General features: G+C 55.0%; 1 protein-coding gene across 1 annotated transcript; it reads left to right on the top strand.

Annotated features, from left to right (window-relative positions):
* The first annotated feature begins 661 nt into the window (after positions 1–661).
* On the top strand, positions 662–19,979 carry LOC308341116 (fatty-acid amide hydrolase 1). The gene is made up of 15 exons (XM_080800782.1): positions 662–938; positions 7,874–7,987; positions 9,815–9,949; positions 10,136–10,269; positions 10,346–10,552; positions 10,798–10,838; positions 11,071–11,195; positions 12,301–12,426; positions 12,972–13,069; positions 15,049–15,148; positions 15,452–15,492; positions 16,278–16,317; positions 16,842–16,950; positions 17,453–17,598; positions 17,949–19,979. Exons 1-15 carry the CDS (start codon positions 744–746, stop codon positions 18,075–18,077), a joined length of 1,740 nt encoding a protein of 579 aa, XP_080656908.1. The 5' UTR covers positions 662–743; the 3' UTR covers positions 18,078–19,979.
* The last annotated feature ends 1,298 nt before the right edge of the window (positions 19,980–21,277 follow it).

The following is a 21,277-nucleotide window of genomic DNA, read 5'->3' as shown; positions in this document are numbered from 1 at the left end:
ATAAAGTCCTCTGAAACATGCCTGGGTGGGAGTATTTTGTTTGTGTATGTAATCCACGCCCCCCCCCCCCCCCCCCCGCCTGGTTGGGAATCCTCTCTCTGCTCTCTGGATGTATAACCCAGGAGGGCCCATGACTGGAGAAGGGTGACTCTGGGAAAGCCAGTCTGCAGGAGGTGGCTGGGCAAAACAAGTGATGGGTAGTCTGGCCATGAAGAGCCCTAGGAGAGAGAGATGGGGTTCCAGGGTTGGGAAAACGGAAGGGGCAGCAGGTGGGCTCCTCGCCTCTGGTGCCCCTGGAAGCCCCGAGCATGGGAGAGGTGGGCACCCGGGGAAGGTCTCCTGGAAAGATGCTTCTGAATTGTTTGCAGGGATTAATCAGGTCAGCGAACCCCATCAGTCAGTCGCTGCTCCCTGTCCTCTTGGCCGTCCTTTGCCGCCGGGGGCTCCGGCTAGTCACGTCTTCGGGAGCTGGGGTCGTGGGGCGGCGCGGGGAAGCGGTTGCCCCTCCCGCCCCTCTCGGCTGGGTGCGGGCTTGCCCTTGACCGTTGCGCGCGTGCGGCCTCGGCCCGCTGCCAAGCAACAGCGCGCTTCCCCGCGGGCTGGCGGCCGCGCCGCGCTCCTCCCGCCCCTTCCGCGCAGGCAGGCGCGGGATCCTGGGCAGATCCAGGCCGGGTTTTGAGGCGGCACGCGCGCGTGCTGATTCCTCATCTGTCGCTCCTGGCATCGGTCGGCCGCAGGAGATCATGGTACTGGACGAACTGTGGGCCGCGCTGTCTGGCGCCTCCGGGGCTGCCCTGGCCTGCTGCTTCGTGGCAGCGGCCGTGGCCCTGCGCTGGTCAAGTCGCCGGCCCGCGCGGCGCGCGGCGGCCCGGGCGCGACAGAGGCAGCAGGCAGCCCTGGAGACCATGGATAAGGCGGCTCAGCGCTTCCGCCTCCAGGTGACCGCTCGGGTCCAGGGTGTGGGGGGAGTCACAGGGCGGGGGTATCCCTAGCAGCATTTTCAGGCGCGCTGGTGCGCGGCGGGGGAGCAGGTGGCGGGCAGCGCAGGTTTTACTTTCGGAACCCCTCCACGCCCTAATGCATTCCGTACTCTTTCCGAGTCAGGTAGAGCCAGCCGCGGGGAGAGGCAGGAAAACGAAAGGGACAGGGCAGGTCATAAAGGACATCGCTGCACTGGGTCAAAGAGGAGCTTTACTCAGTGCCAAAGAATCTCAAGACTGTTGGGACACTAAAATGCAAGCCTGAGAACCATTAGGATGCTCGGGTTTAGGACTTCAGAATCATGGGGCGCCTTGGGTGACTCAGTCGTTAAGGGTCTGCCTTCGGCTCAGGTTATGATCCCAAGATCCTGGGATTGAGCCCCCGCTTGGGCCCCCACATCGGGGCTCGTTGCTCAGGGGGAAGCCCACTTCTCCCTCTCCCACTCCCCCAGCTTGTGTTCCCTCTCTCGCTGTCTTTCCTTCTCTCTCTGTCAAATACATAAAATCTTTTTATTTTTATTTATTTATTTTTTTAAAAAAGATTTTTATTTATTTATTTGACAGAGATCACAAGTAGGCAGAGAGGCAGGCAGAGAGAGAGGGGGAAGCAGGCTCTCCACGGAGCGAGGAGCCGGATGGGGGGCTCCATACCAGGACCCTGGGATTGTGACCAGAGCCGAAGGCAGAGGCTTTAACCCACTGAGCCACCCAGGCGCCCCCAAATACATAAAATCTTAACAACAAAAACAAAAACAACAAAAGGACTTGGGAATCAGAGAGTGATGGCCAAGGAAATGTGGAGCACTCACAGTTCGAAGTGGTTAATTGTGCATGATGATCCTGAAAGCCAGCCAGGGAAGGACTTGCCTAAGTGCAAAGGCAGCCAGGCTGGAACAGTTTCCCCAGCTCCTGCCGCCCAGGTGTTGTTCTAACCCCTGATAGGCCCCTTTCCTTGAGCAGGTGTAATTCTAGCCCTTCCCTGGGTGATCTGACAACAAGCTTTTCTCCTTCCGGATCAGCTCAGTGTGTGCTTAGGCCCCAGGGAGGGGCCTAGAGGAGGGACTTTCTCTCCCAAGTGTTTGAGACACAGGACCCAGGTAAAAGTCAAAATGATAAATTCCAAGAGATGTTCTTATATACCGAGAGAGGAAAAACTTGCCACGATCATTTGTGAGGGTTTGTGTTTGAGAGGATTCAGATCTGACAGGTGGGAAAGCATTCCAGGTGATTGGGGACACAATAAGAATCAGGAGGATGGAGTCACAGAAAATTGCACTTAGTAGATGCTCTGCTGCAGCAAGTGATTTTAGAGTTGGGGCAGAGCTGGAACTAGAACCTAGACACCCAGTGGGACTCTCCAGCCTCATTCCAGTACTGGAGAATAGGGGAGGAAATAATAGGTAGGGAGACCGGGCCTTGGGATACCAGGCTCAGGGTCACCTGGGTGACTCAGTCATTAAGCATCTGCCTTCGGCTCAGGTCATGATCTCAGAGTCCTGAGATCAAGCCCTGATTGAGCCCAACATCGGGCTTCCTGCTCAGCGAGAAGCCTGCGTCTCCCTCTCCCACTCCCCCTGCTTGTATTGCTTCTCTCTCTCTGTCAAATAAACAAATAAAATCTTAAAAAAAAAAAAAAAAAGAAAAAAAAGGATGCCAGGCCCAGGGTGCAGCCTTGATCACAGTGAGGTTTTAGCTGGTATGAATTTACTTCATACTGTTCCCGGGCCAGGATATGTCGTATTTATTTATTTGCTGATATAAATATGTATCTGGTTCCAGCCTCTGTTCATCAAGCTGGCTGAAAAGCCATCAGTCAGTTCTTCGAGCTTCAGCCCAGACAGGCCACTGACCCTAACTGAGCCCAAGTTCTTCACTGTCTAGTCCTCCTCCTCTGGCTGAACTCCACGGTGCCCCACTCGCAGATCCTTGCAGTGCTGCCCGGCTCGGCCTGGTACCCTCCGCTGCTCCCCCGGCCCCTGTTCTGCAGCAAAAGCCAGAACGCTGCCAGCCGGTTCTCCTAGCAAGAACTGTGTGGGGGCAGCTTCAGGGATCAGCCCACGGTTCCCACCTGCTGAACTTGCCTCCTCGTCACAAGAAACCCACCTGTTAGCAGGAGTGCGAGGTCGTAGAAGGGTGAGCCTTCCTTCACTTCACCTCCAGACACCAGCATCTACAGTTTCCCTCTGGAGCAACTGCCCTTCATTATTTTTAAGAACAAAACCTTCCAGGGTAGAAGTTTTGGCTCTGAAATAGAAAATGCTGTTTTTGCACCCTTCCTGGGGCAGGAAAGCCCGGCCTCAGAACACCAATGCTTGGCTTTTCCAGGCGGGTAAACAGTGAAATTTACCTTTTGATTTTCCAGTGACTGTGGGGGGAGATAGCAGTGTCTCAGTAGTCTCACTGGTGTGAATAATTCTCAAAGGGATGGGGTCTTTTTTTTTTTTTAAATATTTTATTTATTTATCTGACAGAGGGATCACAAGTAGGCAGAGAGGTGGGCAGAGAGAGAGGAAGGAAAGCAGGCTCCCTGCTGAGCAGAGAGCCCGATATGAGGCTCGATCCCAGGACCCTGGGATCATGACCTGAGCTGAAGGCAGAGGCTTTAATCCACTGAGCCACCCAGGTGCCCCAAAGGGATGGGGTCTTGATGACAGTAGCTCTGAAGGCGCTGAGGGCAGTTAAGAGGGAGGTGGTTTAGCTGAACTCAGTCCCTTGGGACCTTGGGTCTAGCTCTTTCTCCTTCCTGTGCCCAGATGCCTTTCTGCTTGGCTCTGGAGTCACTGGATGATGGGGATGTGGGATTTGAGGCTGTCTTAGCAGCCTTTCTTTTGGGGCTTTTCCAGCCCAGCCCCAAATAGCAAGGGGCAGGAAGTTCAGCAGGGCCCTGGGCAGGCCCTGGGGGGTTTACAGGAGCTGGTAGTACAGGTCTGGCCTGACAGACGGCTGACAAAGCTCAGAAGTTCAGAGCCCAGATGCCTCCAGTGTTCCCAGGCATCCCTGGAGGAGGGGGAATCCTAAGCTTCTCTTGAGTCATCACAAAACAGTTCACCTCTCTCGACTCTTGAGCAACTCTACAGTAAGGCCTGCTTCTGGTAACTCTCTGTTGACCCTGTGAGGCTTAATCTGTGACAACCCTTTGGCCACCTTTTTCCACCCACCCTGCCCCCTGAATGAGTTTTAATATCCTTTCTAGGCCGAAGAGAGGGACTAGCACCCATGGAATATGATGGCTAGGAGAGACATACCAGAGCACTTGCTCACGCCTCTGTGCCTTTGCCCTCATCGCTTACAACCCGTTTTGTCAGAACCCCACTGGTCTTAACAAGCACCACGTCCTTCCATTGGGTCTGACCTGTAGTTCTATCTCCTGGCCTTCTCCAAGCCCCACTTGAACCTAACTTTAAAGGGAAATGATTCAATAGATGAATTATTTGTTGAGACCAGGATCCATGGCCTCCGTAACCAAATGGAAAAGATATCTTGAAATAGCACAGACATGATAAAAACCATGAGGGAAAAAGAAAAAAGACATGGAGGACCACGGAGGATCCCAGAAATTAGAGCAGTAGGGGCCTCAAGGAGAAAAACAGCTAGTGGGGGGCAGCCGTTCAGCGATAGCTCTAGTATCCGTCCCTGGAAAAAGAACGCTACAGGTGTCTGCTGTTCTCTGTTAGAATTCATTTGTACACATCTCTGCATTCTCCATTCAAATGTCACTGCCCCCGTGTTTGTGGACTGGCCTCTTGGAGATGCAGACTTTCCTGGGTGTCTTGTGAAAGACAGCTGCCTGATAACTAGCTGAAGACTTAAAAAAAAAAAAAAAACCCGTTAGCAACGGTGTCATCAGCAATCCACATCCAAGAACAAAGGACAGAGTTAAAATTTGTGCTGGGAATGGAGGGAGCTTGCTGACAGCTTCAAGCTGAGGCACACAGGGGCTCTTGGTGTCTTGTCGCAAGGTGGGAAATGGTGGTGACCAGACTGTTGGTGGTAATTACCCTAATGTGTGTGGGGGGGGAGCTCTTCGCTGGCTTTTACTTTCTTCGCCATACTGTTAGGCATTCTTTTCTACAGTGAGCACATTTATATAATCAGGAAAAAAAAAAGCCATTTTGCTATTTTCGTCATCAAGTGAGCAAGGTAAGGTGTAGTTAGTAAGTATTGTGCATATAGCATGACTCCTTTGTGCCTACATATATAAAGAATTACATACATGGTGTGTTTTTCATAAACATTTTTTTTCTCTAAGTTTTCATTAGAAACCGTTAACTGTGGTTTCCTTTTTCAGAAGAGGGAGTGGGTAGGGTGGTCCTCGGGGTGGGTGGGGAAAGTGTTCATTTTTCATTTTGTGTCTCCTTTTAAGAAATATATCACCAGCGGGGACACCTGGGTGACTCAGTCGGTTGAACGTCTGCCTTCAGCTCAGGTCATGATCCCGAGGTCCTGGGATTGAGCCCCTCGTCGGGCTCCTTCCTCGGCAGGGAGCCTGCTTCTCCCTCTGCCTGATGCTCCCCCTGCTTGTGTTTTCTATCTCTCTCTCTCACAAATGAATAAATGAAATCTTTAAAAAAAAAATATATATATATATATATATCACCAGGGATTATCAAGTGTGTGTGGAGAGATCACGGATTCATTTTTTTCTTCTTCTTTGTGGCTCCCTGTATTATATATATATAAAACCCCAAGTAAATAATATATCTGTTTAACAAATGAAGGCTGGGGGTAGAGTGTTCTTGCTGTTAAGGCCGGGGTACCAAGGACATGTGGAGGGCATGAGTAGGTGATGTCTCAGGGAGGGGTGTGGAGGGGTCTGACCGGTGCCTGAAAGCACCTCCTGGCACAGCCCTGGGGCTTGTGGTGTTACAGGGACCTGCAGGGTAGAGGCAAGGCCTGATTGGCTTTGCACTTTGGCCTGGCAGGAAGGGTGATGGGTGGGGCAAGCCTTGGGCCTGGCAGCCAGTTAGGTGGCCCCTGTGTGAGCCAGGAGAAAAAGGGTTGGCACTCGCAAGGGTCTTGGTAGAGAGGATGGAGAAGTGGCCATGTTCCAGAGCTACTTAGTGGGCACAGTGACTGACTGGATTTGGCTGTGGGTGGGAGGGAGAAAGTGGGGTCTGGGATGACTCCTTTGTCCTCATGTACCACCTGGAGAGATGGCAGCCCTTCCCTGAGCAAGGGTACACGGAGCAGGAGCCGGCAGAAAGCAGGGGAGCAGTGAGCTCAGGGGGAAGGACACAGGGGTGGGTGGCAATGGGAATGGCCCGTGAACACCACAGCTCGATTGGGTCAGGCTGGATGGAGAATCCGGAGGCCATGGGGTAGGTGGAGAGCCTGACTGGAAGCCACGAGAGGACTCACTTCTCCCAGCATCAGGGAGGAAACAAGAGGAAACTGTCTCTTCCCACATCTGGCTCCTTCTCATCCTTCAGATCACAGTCGAAAGAAATGTCACCTCCCAGGCCTGACCATCCCATCTGAGCCAGTCCTCTGCTGTGTCCATCACAGCAGTGTGTACTTGCCTTCTTGCACTTCCCATGAGCTGTCCATCATCCGTTAACTTGTTTCTTTTCTTGAATGTGGGTTCTCCGAAAGCGGGGACTTGTCTGTCTTGGTTACCTCCAAATTCATAACCCTTAACTTAGTCCTTGGCACACAGTAAGTGCTCAGAACATGTCTGCCGACTGAATAAAGGGATGACAAAAGTAGCAGAGAAGCAGGAGAAAACCAGAGGAAGTTGAAGGGAGCCAGTGTGTGGTCTCAGTACGTTTGAATCCCTCATGCGGATGAAGACATGGAGTGAAGAACAGAATCAAGTATCTCTTGGATTTGGCGAGAGGAGAGCCCAGGCCGCAGTGGGGCTGGGAAGTGGTGGCTGTGATTCAGAGATCTTCCTTTAGCTGTTTTTGCTAATTGGCTCAGTACCTTTGAGTAGAGAGCGAGCTGGGTTTGCAGGCCGGGGCTGACCTCAGAGACTCTGGGAGCCTTCCAGGCCTGGCAGTCATGTGTCTGAAAAATTGTCCCCTCTCCTTCTGAGAGCTCTTCTCTGATGGCATGTACCTGTGCACCCTGCACCCCCACCCCACGCACCACAACGGGTTTTATTTTCTTCAAGATATTTCTCACTGACTCAGACTCTTGTTTACTTTAATTACCTGCTCACTTCCCAAAGCATGAACTTGTTGTCTTTTTTGTTCAGTTGTATCCCCAGGCCCAGGCCTAGTTTGGTGCTTAGTACAGAGCAGACACCTAATACATATCTGGAAAGAAGGAAAAAAAAAAATCCCTTTTTAGGGATAGCCTCTAGCTATAGCCCCAACCGCCCAGGACAGTGTCTTCTTTTTCTCCCCCCCCCCTTTTTTTTTTTGCCTCCCCTGTCAGGGGCTAGATGCGGGTGGATAGCCAGTAGACGGGGCTATGCTGAGTGGGCAGAGAACTGTAGTTTACCTGTACGGGCCTAGGTGACGCATGTAGCCTCTCAGGGCTTTGGTTTCTTTACCTGTGCAATAGGAATGGTAACAAGATTTAATCAACACCCAGAGTGTACCAGCTTGGGGGCTATAGGCACTTGTTAGTGGTGGGGGTTTGTAATGATTTCGTAACATTTTCATAACATAACATTTCAGCCTGGGCGTGGCCTTTCCCAGGGCAGCCTCTCCGATAACCTTCTGGAAGAGATATATCTGTACTGTCTGTAGGTGGCAAGGACCTGCCTAGGCTGGGCCACATGTCTGGTGTCAGAGCTGCAGGTGGGCATATCTGTCGTGGATTGGCACATGACAGTGAGCATCTGCTTTGCCCGGTGTGGGGACTTAGGGGCACTGGGCCACATGTGTCTGCTGTTAGCACTTGGGGCATGTGGGGGGAGGGGTTACTTACCTGGGGTGTCTTTTCAGAACCCTGACCTGGACTCAGAGGCCTTGCTGGCCCTGCCCCTGACCCAGCTGGTGCAGAAGTTACACAGTGGGGAGCTGTCCCCTGAGGCTGCCCTCTTCACCTACGTTGGAAAGGTAAGGCCTGTCTGGATGCCAGGGATCCTCCCTCTCTCTGCAAAGGCTGTGGGGAAAACCTGGCCTGGAGTTCGTCTCTCTGAGGGCCAGGGTGGGACAGTGCCAGGGGCTACCAGGAGCTGCATGAGGGAGAGAGAAATAGAGAGAAAGAGAGGAGAAAGAGAGAGAGGCGCTGACTCTGTGTGTGTGCTTCTGTGGGGGCGACACTGAGCATGTTGTCTTAGCTGAAAGCCTGGCGTTCAGCCCAGACTTCCCTCTCCCTCCCGCCTCCACCCCTTCGGTCACCAAGTGTGGTCTGTTCTGTTCCTATAGCTCTCTCCAGTCCAACCCCTGGTCCCCATGCCCCCAGCAGCCATCTCCCTCCACGAAGGAGCGCTAGCTTCCTGGCCGGATGCCCTCTCAGGTTTCCAGTTCTTCAAACTCTGCTTTTCTGCTCCTTGCTGACTCCAGCATCCTGTCTGGCCAAGGCGTTCTGGAGGATGGGCATCAGTAGCTCAGCTGGCAGGGGTTTCCTGGCACCCAGAGGTTGCCATGCCGAGCCCTGCCTTGTGCGGGATTCCCTTTACCTGGAAGGCTCTTCTCCCTCTTTGCCCCACTCAAGGCAACAGGCACTGCCGGCTGAACCTTTGGGGCTCAGAGGAGGAGATCGTCTTTAAGGGATCTGACCCTCCTCCCCTCCTAGCCCGAATTAGGGTTCCCTCTTCAGTGCTCACTTTTTAACACATTTCTCTGGGTGTTTTTGCACTTGCACTTGGCCTCTTTCTGGGTCAACATGGGTCCCTTGTGGACAGAGCTTGTCTTACCTGTCTTTGTACTTAGTGCTGGGCCCTCTGTCTTTTCATGTAGTAAGTGTTCCAGGCATCTGTTTGAAACGAAGGGAAGGAAAGAAAGAGCTGTGCTTTCTGAGTTCCTTGCTTGTGGTTTCTTGAAGCAGAGTGTGTGGCAATGAGTATGACCACTAAGCAGATCCATGGGTGTGGGTGACAGCTGGGTGAGTGACTGCTACTGAGCGAGGCGGAGGGAGGCTGACAATGGAGGGAGGACCCTGGACCCCTGCCCTGGATGCCCCGAGGGGACACAGGCAGGCTCAGCAGACCGCCTGTCTCCTCTTTCAGTGTCCCTGAAAAGCGGCTGCCCGACGACCTTGTCATCCACAGATCTCAGGGGTGGAGGTGTGGCAGTGCAGCCCACACCCGTTTTCCTCAGATACCTCACAGGGACAGCGGTATCATTTCCTTTTAGGCAAGCTCCCACCCTTTTAACTGATTGGTATCAGCCAGTTGCTCCGTGTGACTTGATTATCAGATTCAAGAGTTTCCGGGGGTGGGGAGGCTTAGCTGGGGCTGGTGTGGGCCAGGCCTAGGGCAGGAGAGAACCTGCTGGCCTCTGGGAGGCTGGCAGCTGGGTCCATCCCTGCTCTGTGCTGACTCCCAGCATGACCTGAGGTGGGGACCTGCCCCCTGTCTGCTTTGCTGACAGAGATGTGGCTTAGAGGTCAAAGGTCATCTCCCTCCCAGCTCATCCCCTCTGGGAGTGTCTGAGGCCAGTGCTTGTTGCTCCTTTGGGTACCTGGGTTGTGCCCTGGCCCTGGAGGTGCTCTCTTCATCTTGGGGTTGAGGCCAGACGCTGCCAGGGTGACGGTGGGGCTAGATGTCCCGGATGAGGTGGGTGCTGGGCTCTCAATTGTTCTCCATGCTCCTGTCTCTGGGCTGTGTTGCTGGTCACCCTTTCCCTGTGTAGACTTAAAGAGGCCAATTTTGTATAATGTATATTTGACCACAAAAGGCCAGTGTCACTCTGCCCTGTGTCCATTTCTCCCTCCTCCAGGCCTGGGAAGTGAACAAAGGAACCAACTGTGTGACTACCTACCTGGCAGACTGTGAGACTCAGCTGTCCCAGGCCCCACGGCGGGGCCTGCTCTATGGTGTTCCTGTGAGCCTCAAGGAGTGCTTCAGCTACAGGGTGTGCCCCACCTCCTGTCTGGCTCTGACCCCCACCCCACTCCTGCACCCCTGTCCCTGTCAGCCGGCTCTGCCTCCTGGCTTACCTGGGGCCCTCCAAGGCTCAGCCTTGGCCTGCAGGATGGCGGTGGCTGAAGGGCCCCTGAGGTGTCAGCCACAGCCCTCTGGTGCTGGTCCCTCCCTCCAGGGCCATGACTCCACGCTGGGCTTGAGTCTGAACGAGAGCGTGCCCGCAGAGTGTGACAGTGTGGTGGTGCAGGTCCTGAAGCTACAAGGCGCCGTGCCCTTCGTGCACACCAACGTCCCTCAGTCCATGTTCAGGTGGGCTCGTGCATGGGCGGGGCCAGGGGCTCTGGCCCCAGAGCATCCCGGGCTGACCCGTTCCTGCTTCCCCCAGCTATGACTGCAGTAACCCCCTCTTTGGCCAGACCTTGAATCCGTGGAAGCCCTCCAAAAGCCCAGGTGGCTCCTCCGGGGGTGAAGGAGCCCTTATTGGGGCTGGAGGCTCCCCGCTGGGCTTAGGCACTGACATTGGAGGCAGCATCCGCTTTCCCTCCTCCTTCTGTGGCATCTGTGGCCTCAAGCCCACGGCGAACCGTATCAGGTATGGTGTGGGTGGTGGGTGGAAGGAGCTTCTGGGTCTCTTGCTGTGTGGTCTTGGCCTAGCTTCCAAACTCTCTAGGCCCCAGGCAGGGAGTCCCTCGCTGGGGTTTTGCTGGGAGGGAATGTCAGTGCCATTGGCCTTGGTTCCTAGTTTCCAAAGTGGTGAGAGTTCTAAGCTGCTGTGGGTTCGGGGTTGGGCAGAGGGTGACCATTTCCTGTTTCCGACATCTTGTGTTTCTTATCCAGCAAGAGTGGCCTGAAGGGCTGTGTCTATGGACAGGTAGCAGGTGAGGTCTGGGGTTCCCTCAGTGCCCTGGAGGAGGGGGGGTCTGCCTGATCCACCTCTGCCCCTGCCTCTCCTGGGGGCAGTGTTTGGCTCCCAGGCTAGTCTAGGTCTGAGTTCCTACCTCCTTGTCTCTGCTCACACTCCTGGGCCATGGCCCAGCCCTTGCTTGGACCCAGCCCCAGAGCCCATCAGGGCAGGGTGATCTTTCTTCCTTCCCCTCCCTGCCCCCACAGTGCAGATCTCAGTCGGCCCCATGGCCCGAGATGTGGAAAGCCTAGCACTGTGCCTGCGAGCGCTGCTGTGTGAAGACATGTTCCGTCTGGACCCCACGGTGCCCCCGCTGCCCTTCAGGGAGGAGGTGAGCAGAGGTGGGGATGGGTGTGGGGTTGAGTTTGTCTATTGCTGGTGCTCCAGAGCCCAAAGAGCAGCCCCAGGCACTGTGGGCAAGTCTTCGAGGCTCTGTCTCTTGAAAAGCACCCTTCAATGGTCTGAAGTTGGGCTTAGCTGCTGCTCCACAGAAAGCCACCAGATGGAGCCCTTGCCCACCCGTGGCAACCCTAGGACTTCTGAGGCTGGGCTAGGAGGCTTCCTCGCAGGAAAGATGCCCCCCTTCTGGCCTCAGCCTCCCCTGCCGACCCTGACAGATAGGAGTCACTTCTCAGCCTGAGAACCACTTGTAGGAGAACTAGGGTGTTTCTTGGCAGGCAGGAGATCTGGGCTGGGTGGGGTGAGCTCCCCCTCCTTGGCAGAGGTTATTCTAACGACTCAGTGGTTTAAGAACCCCTTCCTGGGGTGCCTGGGTGGCTCAGTGGGTTAAGCCTCTGCCTTCGGCTCAGGTCATGGTCTCAGGGCCCTAGATCGAGCCCCGCATCGGGCTCTCTGCTCAGCAGGGAGCCTGCTTCCCCTTCTCTCTCTGCCTGCCTCTGCCTACTTGTGATCTCTCTCTCTCTCTGTCAAATAAATAAATAATCTTAAAAACAAAAAACAAAAAACAACCAAAAACAAAAGAAACCTTTCCTGAGAGGAAGGGAAGGAGGAAATAAGGTCCTTGTGATGCGGTCTGGAACGAATTATCATGGGAGCCAAGACTTGCAATCCTGAAAGAGGCAGTAGACTCCTCGACTCAGGAGACAGGTTCCCTGGGTCCTGGACCTAGTATTGTCAGTGTGCGCTGGGTGGACTTGGGCGAGTCCCAGCCCGACTCCAGCCAGTTTGCCTATCTCCTTATCTAGACCTGAAGCCTCAGTTTCATCATATGGCCAGTGGGAATGCAGAGTCATTGCGAAGGGGTTTTGTGAAAGGGTCAGATGCAGAAAGGGGCGGCCTCTCTGGCACCCAGTTTTCTGGGGATCCGGGCTGCAGCCTTGCAGCTGTGTTTGGGGCTGAGTAGCATCTCTGATCTCTGGGAGCCCTTCACTGGGCCACCCTCTTGACTCGATTCTGATTCCGGGGTTTTGGTCCAGGTCTACGCAAGCTCTCGGCCACTTCGTGTGGGGTATTATGAGACCGACAAATATACCATGCCCACCCCGGCCATGAGGCGGGCTGTGCTGGAGACGAAGCAGAGCCTTGAGGCTGCTGGCCACACGGTATGGCTGTGGGGACCTGGAAGTCCTGGTATGGCCCCTCCTTCAGGGAAACCTTCCTGGTACCCGTGACTGCCACCTGTCCCTGGTGTCCTTTCACCCATCACCCAGGGGATGGTTTTGTGGTTGGGATGGGAACGATGTCCCTGCAGGACCCGCAGATAGAGGGCTGATCACAAGTGTGAGGTTACGTGATGGATGGGGAGCTCAGCTCTGTGCCGGGGATGAGTGAGCATCGCACTGGGAAGCTCCAGTCCACCACAAACAGTGGTGCACAGTGTCCAGGGGTTCCCACCATCCCTGGACAATGTGCCAGTGGGTTTTTGTCTGTTCATCTGAGACGAGTTTATGGGTAGCTTGACTCCTCGCATGATGTGAATTTTTAGGGAGTTTGCATGGGTCAGGACACCTGCCTTTGTGGCTCCAGGGAGGGCTCCCACGGCAGCAGGGCTGGTCCAGCCCATCCTCAGGGCTGCCTGGGCAGCATGGGGGGTGGGGCATGGGAGTTAAGGGTTTCTCGGGGGCCCTTATACCCCTCAATCTTGCAGCTTGTTCCCTTCCTGCCAAGCAACATACCCCATGCTCTGGAGACCCTGTCAACCGGTGGACTGTTCAGTGATGGCGGCCACAGCTTCCTGCAGAACTTGTGAGTGATGTTGGCCTTTGGGCTCTGGGGTGGGGTCAGGACATGGGTAGACCCAGGGAGATCAGATGGGTCCTGTTACTCCCAGGATGGGCCGCTCTGGCGGAAGATGGGGGCCAGGCCTCCACTGAACACAAAGAAGGTCCGCGCGTTCTGGGCAGGGACCTCACTGCCCCTCTAACTGTGCAGGTGGAGCCTGGAGATCCCTGGCCAGGGAGACTCTAGAAAGGTACCAGCTCGAGGGGAGGCTGGATTGAGCAGAGCCCGAGTGATGAAAACTCACTGGGAGAAGGGGGTGGGCAGGGGAGTTGCTTGTCTACTGGGGAAAGATTGAGAGATAAGCAAAGGGTGAAGCAGGAAGAGAGAGGTCTAAACATCATGCTGTGACTTCAGGCTCCTCTGACTTGAGCCAAGCCTGTCTTTTGAGTAGTTTTCTCTTCTGTAGAGTGGGTGGGTTGGATCAGACCTACTTCAAGGGACTTTGCAGAGCTCATGTTTATTTTTTTTTTATAGCTCTTTTTTTTTTTAAGATTTTATTTATTTATTTGACAGAGAGCGAGATCACAAGTAGGCAGAGAGGCAGGCAGAAAGAGAGAGGAGGAAGCAGGCTCCCCGCTGAGCAGAGAGCGCAATTCGGGGCTCGATCCCAGGACCCTGAGATCATGACCTGAGCCGAAGGCAGAGGCTTTAACCCACTGAGCCACCCAGGCACCTCTATAGCGCATTAAAAAAAAAAACAAAAAGATTTTATTTATTTGTTTGACACACAGAGAGAGAGAGAGAGAGAGAGAGATCACAAGCAGGAGGAGAGGCAGAAGGAGAGGGAGAAGAGCCCCATATGGGACTCAATCCCAGGACCCTGGGATCACGACCTGAGCCAAAGGCAGACACTTAACCAGCTGAGCCAGGCAGGCGTCCCAGAGCTCATTAGAGAAGCTGGTTCCATTTAGAAGCTTCCAGTCCTTAAGGGTTGACAGGGGTGCAAGAAAGACCTGTGACGCTACCTCCTGCTGATGTGCCTGGGATGACGAGACCTCCGCTTGTGGCTGAGTAGGGTCCAGGCCTCAGCATGAGGGGCTGCCCCTCACTCTGGCTCTGGGGATGAAGCCCTAGGGTCGGCCTCCTGAGACCTTTCCCCAAGCTCTAGAGCTAGAGACAGCCTCAGAAATAAGAGTCATGGCGGCTCCACTCGTCTCTCTAGGCCCGCATCTGCATCAGTAGGGGATGCCCTTGGTGTCAGGCCCTGGCCGGGGAAATGTTGCCCTCATGGAGTCCTTATCACTTTGAGCTGAGTGAGCCAGGGAGGGAGATGCAGAGTCCTGCCTCGGGAAGCTCCAGGGATATGGAGTGGAGTCCGGGCGTCCCAAATGATAAGCAGAAACAAGTCATATGTCTAAACGGAGGCGGGTAGGGGGCACCTGGGTGGCTTAGTCGGTTAAGCGTCTGCCTTCGGATCAGGTCAGGATCCTGGGGTCCTGGGATCGAGTCCCATGTCAGGCTTCCTGCTCAGTGGGGAGCCTGCTTCTCCCTCTGCCTCTGCCCCCCCCTCAGGGGCGCTCTCTGTGTCTCAAGTAAACAAATACAATCTTTTTTAAAAAATAAAAAATACCCCTGAAACAAATAATACATTATATGTTAATTTTTAAAAATAAATAAATAAAAATTAAACAAAAGGAGGCAGATAGGGGTGCCTGGCTAGCTCAGTCCATACAACATGGGACTCTTGATCTCGGGGTTGTGAATTTGGATCACATGTTGGGTGTAGAGATTACTTAAAGAAAAACAAGAAAATCTTAAAAAAAAAAAAAGAAAAAAAAAGGGAAAGAAGGCAGATGAAGGGGTTGGAGACCAGTGGTTATGAGTCTCGCCGAGGAGGGGGTTTCATGGAGTAGATGACACTGAGCTGGAGGGTGCTGTGGGTAGGGGCAGGGCAGGAGGGAGGACCGGGGAGGTAGTGCTGGACTGGACCCTTTGTCTCCCAGCAAAGGTGATTTCGTGGACCCCTGCCTAGGGGACCTGATCCCCATTCTGAAGATACCAAGGTGGTTGAAAGGACTGCTGGCTTTCCTGCTGAAGCCTCTGGTGAGGGCACAGGAGTGGAGGGCTGGGGGTGCTGGGAGGGAGCCTCTGGGGCTCTTCCCCTCTCGCCTTAGTCTCTCTTGGTTTCGGCAAGCATGGCCTCCTCTTCTCTCCACCCCCCACCCAGACTCCTCTCCTCTCCCCATGCCCTGCATCTTCAGCCAGTCACATGCTGAAAGAGGTGCTGACCTGGGACCTGGGGGAAGGGACAGAGGGAAGAGACACAGGTGGCTTGGCCTGAAGAAGGTTGTTGTCCACTCTCAGCCCAGAACTGAGTCACTGACACTGTGTTTTGTCCTTCGGCAGCTCCCAAGGATGGCAGCTTTTCTTAACAGCATGAAGCCCCGGTAAGGACATTTCCTGTGCCTAGTTCCTGCCCCCCTCCTCTCCTGACTTGGGGTTAAGTGGTTTCTGATGGGAAGAGCCAAGGGAAGTGGGTGCTGAGGCTGGAAGTGGCCCAGCCAGGGTGGCAACCTCTGTAGCTTTCAGATGGGACCTTGATGTTTGTCTTTTGCAGAGTCTAGGTCCAGCTAGAGAGGAGGGTCCTGAAGGAGGTCACAGAATGAGACCGGGTGGAGAGGAGAAGACCTGGCTAGACGAGGGTAGAAAGGACCAGGAAAGGAAGCATCGGGGAGGCCCAGGGTAGAGGGGGGCTACTGAGGAACTTGTGAGAGACCTGCTCTTAGAGGTCTGACTGGAACTGAGCTGCACTGGGTCCTGCTGTCCCCTTAGTGGCTCGGGTGGGAAAAGCAGGCTATAAATGGCCTCATTTTTAGGCCCTGACATCCCGCGGACTTGCCCCTTCTCTCACTGCTAGGCATTCAGGACCTTTGACAGCTCTGGTCTCTGGTATCCTAAGGGTCATTGGGAATTGGGTCTGATCTGGGCCTGGCTCTGCTGTAAAGTCACCAAGTGACACAGTCTAAATCCCTCGTGGGGCCTGATTTTCTCCACAGGATGTGAACTTAGGGATTTGAACTTCTTTCCTGTGCTACTTTCCTCTCGGAGCTCCCCTAGTTGAGAACGGCCCATGGAGGAGTGAGATCTGGGAGGTGTTAAGAGTAGGGGTCTGGTATTGCTACTCCCCATGGCTGTGACCTTGAGGGCCAGTGACCTCCTTTCTTCTGCCCAGGTCGGCTGGCAAGCTCTGGGAACTGCAGCATGAGATTGAGGTGAGGCCAGACCCCCTACTGACTAGAGTCAGGGAGGGTATGGGGTGGGATTGGAAAGGGCACCTGCCAGTGGGATCTCTTAGCCATGGTTCCCTCTGAACCCCTGGAGTGGTCTGTCATTTCCCCTTCCACTCCCTGGACTGGTCTGTTCTGGCCCTCCTCTCTGATCCTCACTTGCCTGGGTGCTCATCCTTGGGGGCTGGCTCAGTCTGCAGCTCCTGTCCTGGATGCCCACTTCACTGCCCCCTTCCCCGATTCCCCCCCCCCCCCAGTACTGTCCAGAACTAGTGGCCCTGCTCTGGCAGGAAAAATGATGTCTACAGTTCATGTGGGAGGTAGAGCAATGGAGGCCTCCTAGAAGCAGCTGTGCTAGGTGCCCTGAGGACCTCCATCCCAGTGTGGCTTAGTCCAGAGAAGGGGCAGGTGCTGGGGCCCCAGCCAGCCCCATCACCATCCCTGCATTGAAGAGTCCAAGCAATGGGCTGGGTCTGAGGGCTTCCCCTGGTGTGCTGGCCTCCTCCCAGGTGTTCCGCAACTCTGTGATTGCCCAGTGGAGAGCGCTGGACCTAGACGTGCTGCTCACTCCCATGCTGGGCCCTGCTCTGGACCTGAATGCCCCAGGCAAGGCCACAGGTGAGGTCTGCTGACCCAGCACACATCTCGGACACTCCCACCCGTCTCTCCTCTTCTGTGAGTTCAGCCCAGTGAACCCAACAGGCTACTGGGAAGTACGAGTGGAGCCTTGGGGAGGGTTGCACCCCTCCAGGAGGGCCCTCCCCTTGAGGAGCTCACAGTCCAACTGGCTGGAGAGATGGGAGTCATCTGGGAGCTCTGGGAGGGAATGACCTCCTGTCCTCAGCACACTGAAGTTGGAGATCTTGAGATCCAGAGCCTGTGGTTTGGGGAGGTGCAGTTTAAAGTCCAAATGGGATTTAGAAAAGTCAGGAAAAATAGGAACAAGGGTCCAGGTGGGGAAACTTCCTGGGCAAAGGCACAGGACAGGGCTCAGCCGACTCTCCAGCCTGCCCTGAATCTGGACCCCTGGGCTTTGTCATTCACTCAAGTCTGGGCTCTGGGAGATAGTCTGTCCCACTTGGTGGGGGGCGGGGCTCCAGCTCCCTGTGGTCTCTTTTAGGCGCAGTCAGCTACACTCTGCTCTACAACTGCCTGGACTTCCCCGCGGGGGTGGTGCCTGTCACCTCGGTGACCGAAGACGACGAGGCCCAGATGGAACATTACAGGGGCTACTTTGGGGATATCTGGGACAATGTGGTACAGAAGGTGAGGCCACAGGGCCTGGCCTGGCCCCTGTGCACCCCCTTCCCCTGGACTCCCACCCATACCCCAACTCTGGCTGCTGGGAGGGATGCAGCATAAGCAGTCCTTGCCTCTCTCCCCTCCCCTTCCCATTAAGTAAGCTCTACACCCAATGTGGGGCTCAACCTCACAACTTCAAGATCAGGAGTTGCAGGCTCTACTGAGTGAGCCAGCCAGGCGCCCCCTGGCGGGCCCATGAAAGACTGTCGCCTGGCTCTGCTGTGCTGCCCCTCCTCTCCAGCTGCGGTGCTCCCTGGTCCCTGGTGGGGTCCTGTCTCCACCGCCTTCCATCCCGGTGCCTGTGTCCCCTGCAGGCCATGAAGAAAAGCGTGGGGATGCCCATGGCCGTGCAGTGCGTGGCTCTGCCCTGGCAGGAAGAGTTGTGTCTGCGGTTCATGCGGGAGGTGGAGCGACTGATGACCCCTGAAAAGCAGCCATCCTGACTGTGGCCTGCCCGCCCGCCTGGCTCCAGAGGACCTGAGACCCTCTCGATCTGTGCCCAGCCTCGTCTGGGCACAGGTGCTGCCCTGGGAGGAGAAGTTTGGCTTGGGGCAGAGGCTTCCCTGTTCCCCTCCCCCGACCCCCTACAAGAAGCACAGACGCCCTAAGTCTGGACCTTGCTCCCCATTCTGGTCCCCTCCCTCTGCCCTGACACCCCTCCTTGTGGCAGGCAGTGGGTATGACATGGGCAGAAGCCCACTAACAGTCAAGAAATGTTTCTAGTCTCTGTACTTTGTGGCTGTCATTGTTAGAGCACTGGGGGTTGAGCCATACTCTGGCCTCGGGCCTTGGCAGACTCCTGGTTCTCAGCCCCCACAGGAGCGACACTGGCTTCTTGTGGCCCCAGCACCTCCCCCTCCCCCACTCCCCGCACTTAGACTAAACCCTACTTTGCTGGGCATTGCCCTTCTCTTCTCTTTTTGCTCCTTCCCTCTGCCGAGGAGGCCCTTTCTGCTCCTCTGCCATTAAATCCTTTGAGGCCCTGCTCAGATCCCTCTTTCTCGAGGCCTTCCCCGGTTCCTCTGGGTCCTGAAATAGGTGGGCTGTTTCTTCCCAGTCTGTCCTGTGTGGTGGGCCTCTGTGGGCAGGTTTGCTTTTCTTAGGACGCTGGCTCTCCTTGACTGCAGAGACCCTAATGTTATGTCTTTGTTCTTAGTGACCAGGGCTGGGCACCGGGCAGCAGGGAGTCTGGAGTTCTGGCCAAGAGGTGGTGCTGTTGAGGGGGGAGGGAAGGAGGCCCATAGGCCTTGGGAAGAGAGCATGAGACAAGGTGATCTGGTAGAGAGTGCTCACAGGGCTGGCTAAGGACTGGATTGTTCTAGCAAGCCTTCCTGAAGGACCTGTGTTGAGTGTGGAAGTTTCCCAGAAGCTGAGATGGAAGTAAGGACATCCCAGGGCGAAGGAGCCATACACCCAGAGCTCAAGAAGAGTTCAGTAGATGGAAGTGTTGAATGGGCAAAGGAGAAGCAGCAGTGATGTAGGCGGAGGCCAAATCAAGGTGGACTTTGGGGGTCAGTTCAGGAACTTGAATCCTGTCTCAAGGGCAACGGGGAGCTTTCAAAGGATCCCACAGCTGCAGTGAAGAGAGTAGACTGCGCACCCAGAGCCTGGAGAGGGACAAGGAGGCTGTTCCACGTCCATGATCCTAGTCTGGGGAAGGGGGCATGGAGACTGAGCTAGGCCATGGCCCAGGGGTAGGGAGAGAGGTGGTTTGGGAATTGACAGTTGGGATGGAAGTGAGTGGTCTCTGCTCAGAGTCTCACCTCTGCCCTACCTGTCAACCTCCCTCCTACTCGACTGCATTGACTGGCGGGTGGGAGGGTGGCTAGTCTGTGACTAATCTGGGAACTTCTTCGCCCCCTTAAGCAGAACTTACTCTTCCCTGGCCCCTGCCCTGTCTCCCCTGTTTACTGCAGAAGATGTTTCTGAGCCTGAGCCCTCGGGTCAGGCACGTGCCCGGTTCTACCTGGCTCTTTTCAGATTCTTTTCAGGGCACCTTGCCTTCCCAAGGCTTCCTTCTTCCTGACTTTCCTACTCCTTCAGAGGGGCTTTTCCTACCAGGTTATGCGCCCAGTGGCCACTGCACTGTCTGACAGTGGTGTCCCTGCCTCGGTAGGACCGGTTTCAGGGTAGACGCAAGGGCTGATTAGAGGCCCTAACTTACACGGGCACCTAGATCGGGATGGCCAGGTTGTTGGGCCCTGCCCAGATTCCTTGTAACTACTGTGTCATTTTGCCTCGTATCATTCCCTAGAATCATCTGTACCCGCCTCCTCCCCACCAAGCTTCTTACTCCTGCCCCATTTCTCTCTTTGATTACCAATATCCTTGTGCTTTTTTTTTTTAAATTTTAAAAAGATTTATTTATTGGTGGTGGGAGCAGCTGGGTGGCTCAGTCAGTTAAACGTCTGCCTTTGGCTCAGGTCATGATCCCAGCATCCTGGGATTGAGCCCAGAGTCTGGCTCCTTGCTCAGCGAGGAGTCTGCTTCTCCCTCTCCCTCTACCCCTTCCCTCCCACTCATGCTTCCCCCCCACCCCATAAAGAAATAAAATCTTAAAAAGATTACTTATTGTAGAGAGTACACATGCATGAGTGGGGTGGGGGGGTGTTGGGCAGAGGGAGAGAGAGAATCCTCAAGCAGGCTCCCCACTGAGCAGGGAGCCCAACGGCAGGGGCAGGGTGGGGGATGGTGCAGAGGGCTGGATCTCAAGACTTTGAGATCATGACCTGAGCTGAAATCAAGGGTCAGATGCTTAACTGACTGAACCACCCAGGTGCTCCAATATCCTTGTGCTCTTAGACACAAGGCTGTAAGATGCGGGTGCCTGTTCTCTTCCCTTCACTGCTTCACTGCTTCACCCTTTGAGCCCCAGTGTGGCCTCACCCAACCCTGGGCTCAGTGGTGCTGGAGCTCTACCAAGCCTGACTCCCAACCTTGAGAAGCTCGGGGACTTATGGGGATGGTTAGCCATTAACATGAACACATCTGCTCCCTGGGGGATCAGGGCTTGGGGAAAGGTTATACAAGGGGACAAATGCTGCCAAGGGGTGGGGGAGGTGGTTGCTGTGGCCAGGAAGCAGCCACTGCGTCCTGTTTCCATTGCTATGCCAGCATTCTAGTCCATGCCACCTGACTGTCCCCTAGACAACACAGTAACCTAACTGGGCTTCCCTGCCTCCCTCCACACCTGTTCCCCAGTCCATTTCCCGTGCAGTTGCCAGAGGGATGCTTTGAGAGTGTAAATCAGATCGAGTCACTTGTCTCAAGACCTAGTGGTTTCCCATCCCACCCAGAATAAAGTCCAGTCTCCTCCTGTGTCTTACAAGGGTCTGTGGGTCATGGCCTTGCTTACCTCTCCAGCCTCCTCTAGCGTGTCTCTTCCTCTCATTCCTTGTACTCCAGCTACATGAGCACCTTTCCGTTTCTGGATCTTCTCCAGCTGGTGGTCCCTGCTACAGTGCCTTTGTGTCATACTGGTGCCCCTCTACTTGGAACACTCCGCTCCAGACTGCTCTTCTCCAACCGTCCTTCCGATCGGAGTTGGGTGACCTTTCTAAAAGCCATTCTGATCATGCTTGAAACCTTTAGCATCACTTGTGTTCTGTCAGACTCCTGGTTCTGACCCTGAGGCCATGCCTTT

Source organism: Martes martes (genome assembly GCF_963455335.1).
Source record: "Martes martes genome assembly, chromosome: 4".
Lineage (NCBI taxonomy): Eukaryota > Metazoa > Chordata > Mammalia > Carnivora > Mustelidae > Martes > Martes martes.
This window is presented reverse-complemented; position numbering and strand designations above follow the sequence as displayed.

Coding starts and splice junctions, on each gene's coding strand:
- LOC308341116 (XM_080800782.1), top strand. CDS start 744: ATGGTACTGGACGAACTGTGGGCCGCGCTGTCTGGCGCCTCCGGGGCT. Junction 9,950..10,135: donor AGGAGTGCTTCAGCTACAGG/GTGTGCCCCACC, acceptor CCCTCCCTCCAG/GGCCATGACTCCACGCTGGG. Junction 11,196..12,300: donor CGCTGCCCTTCAGGGAGGAG/GTGAGCAGAGGT, acceptor GTTTTGGTCCAG/GTCTACGCAAGCTCTCGGCC.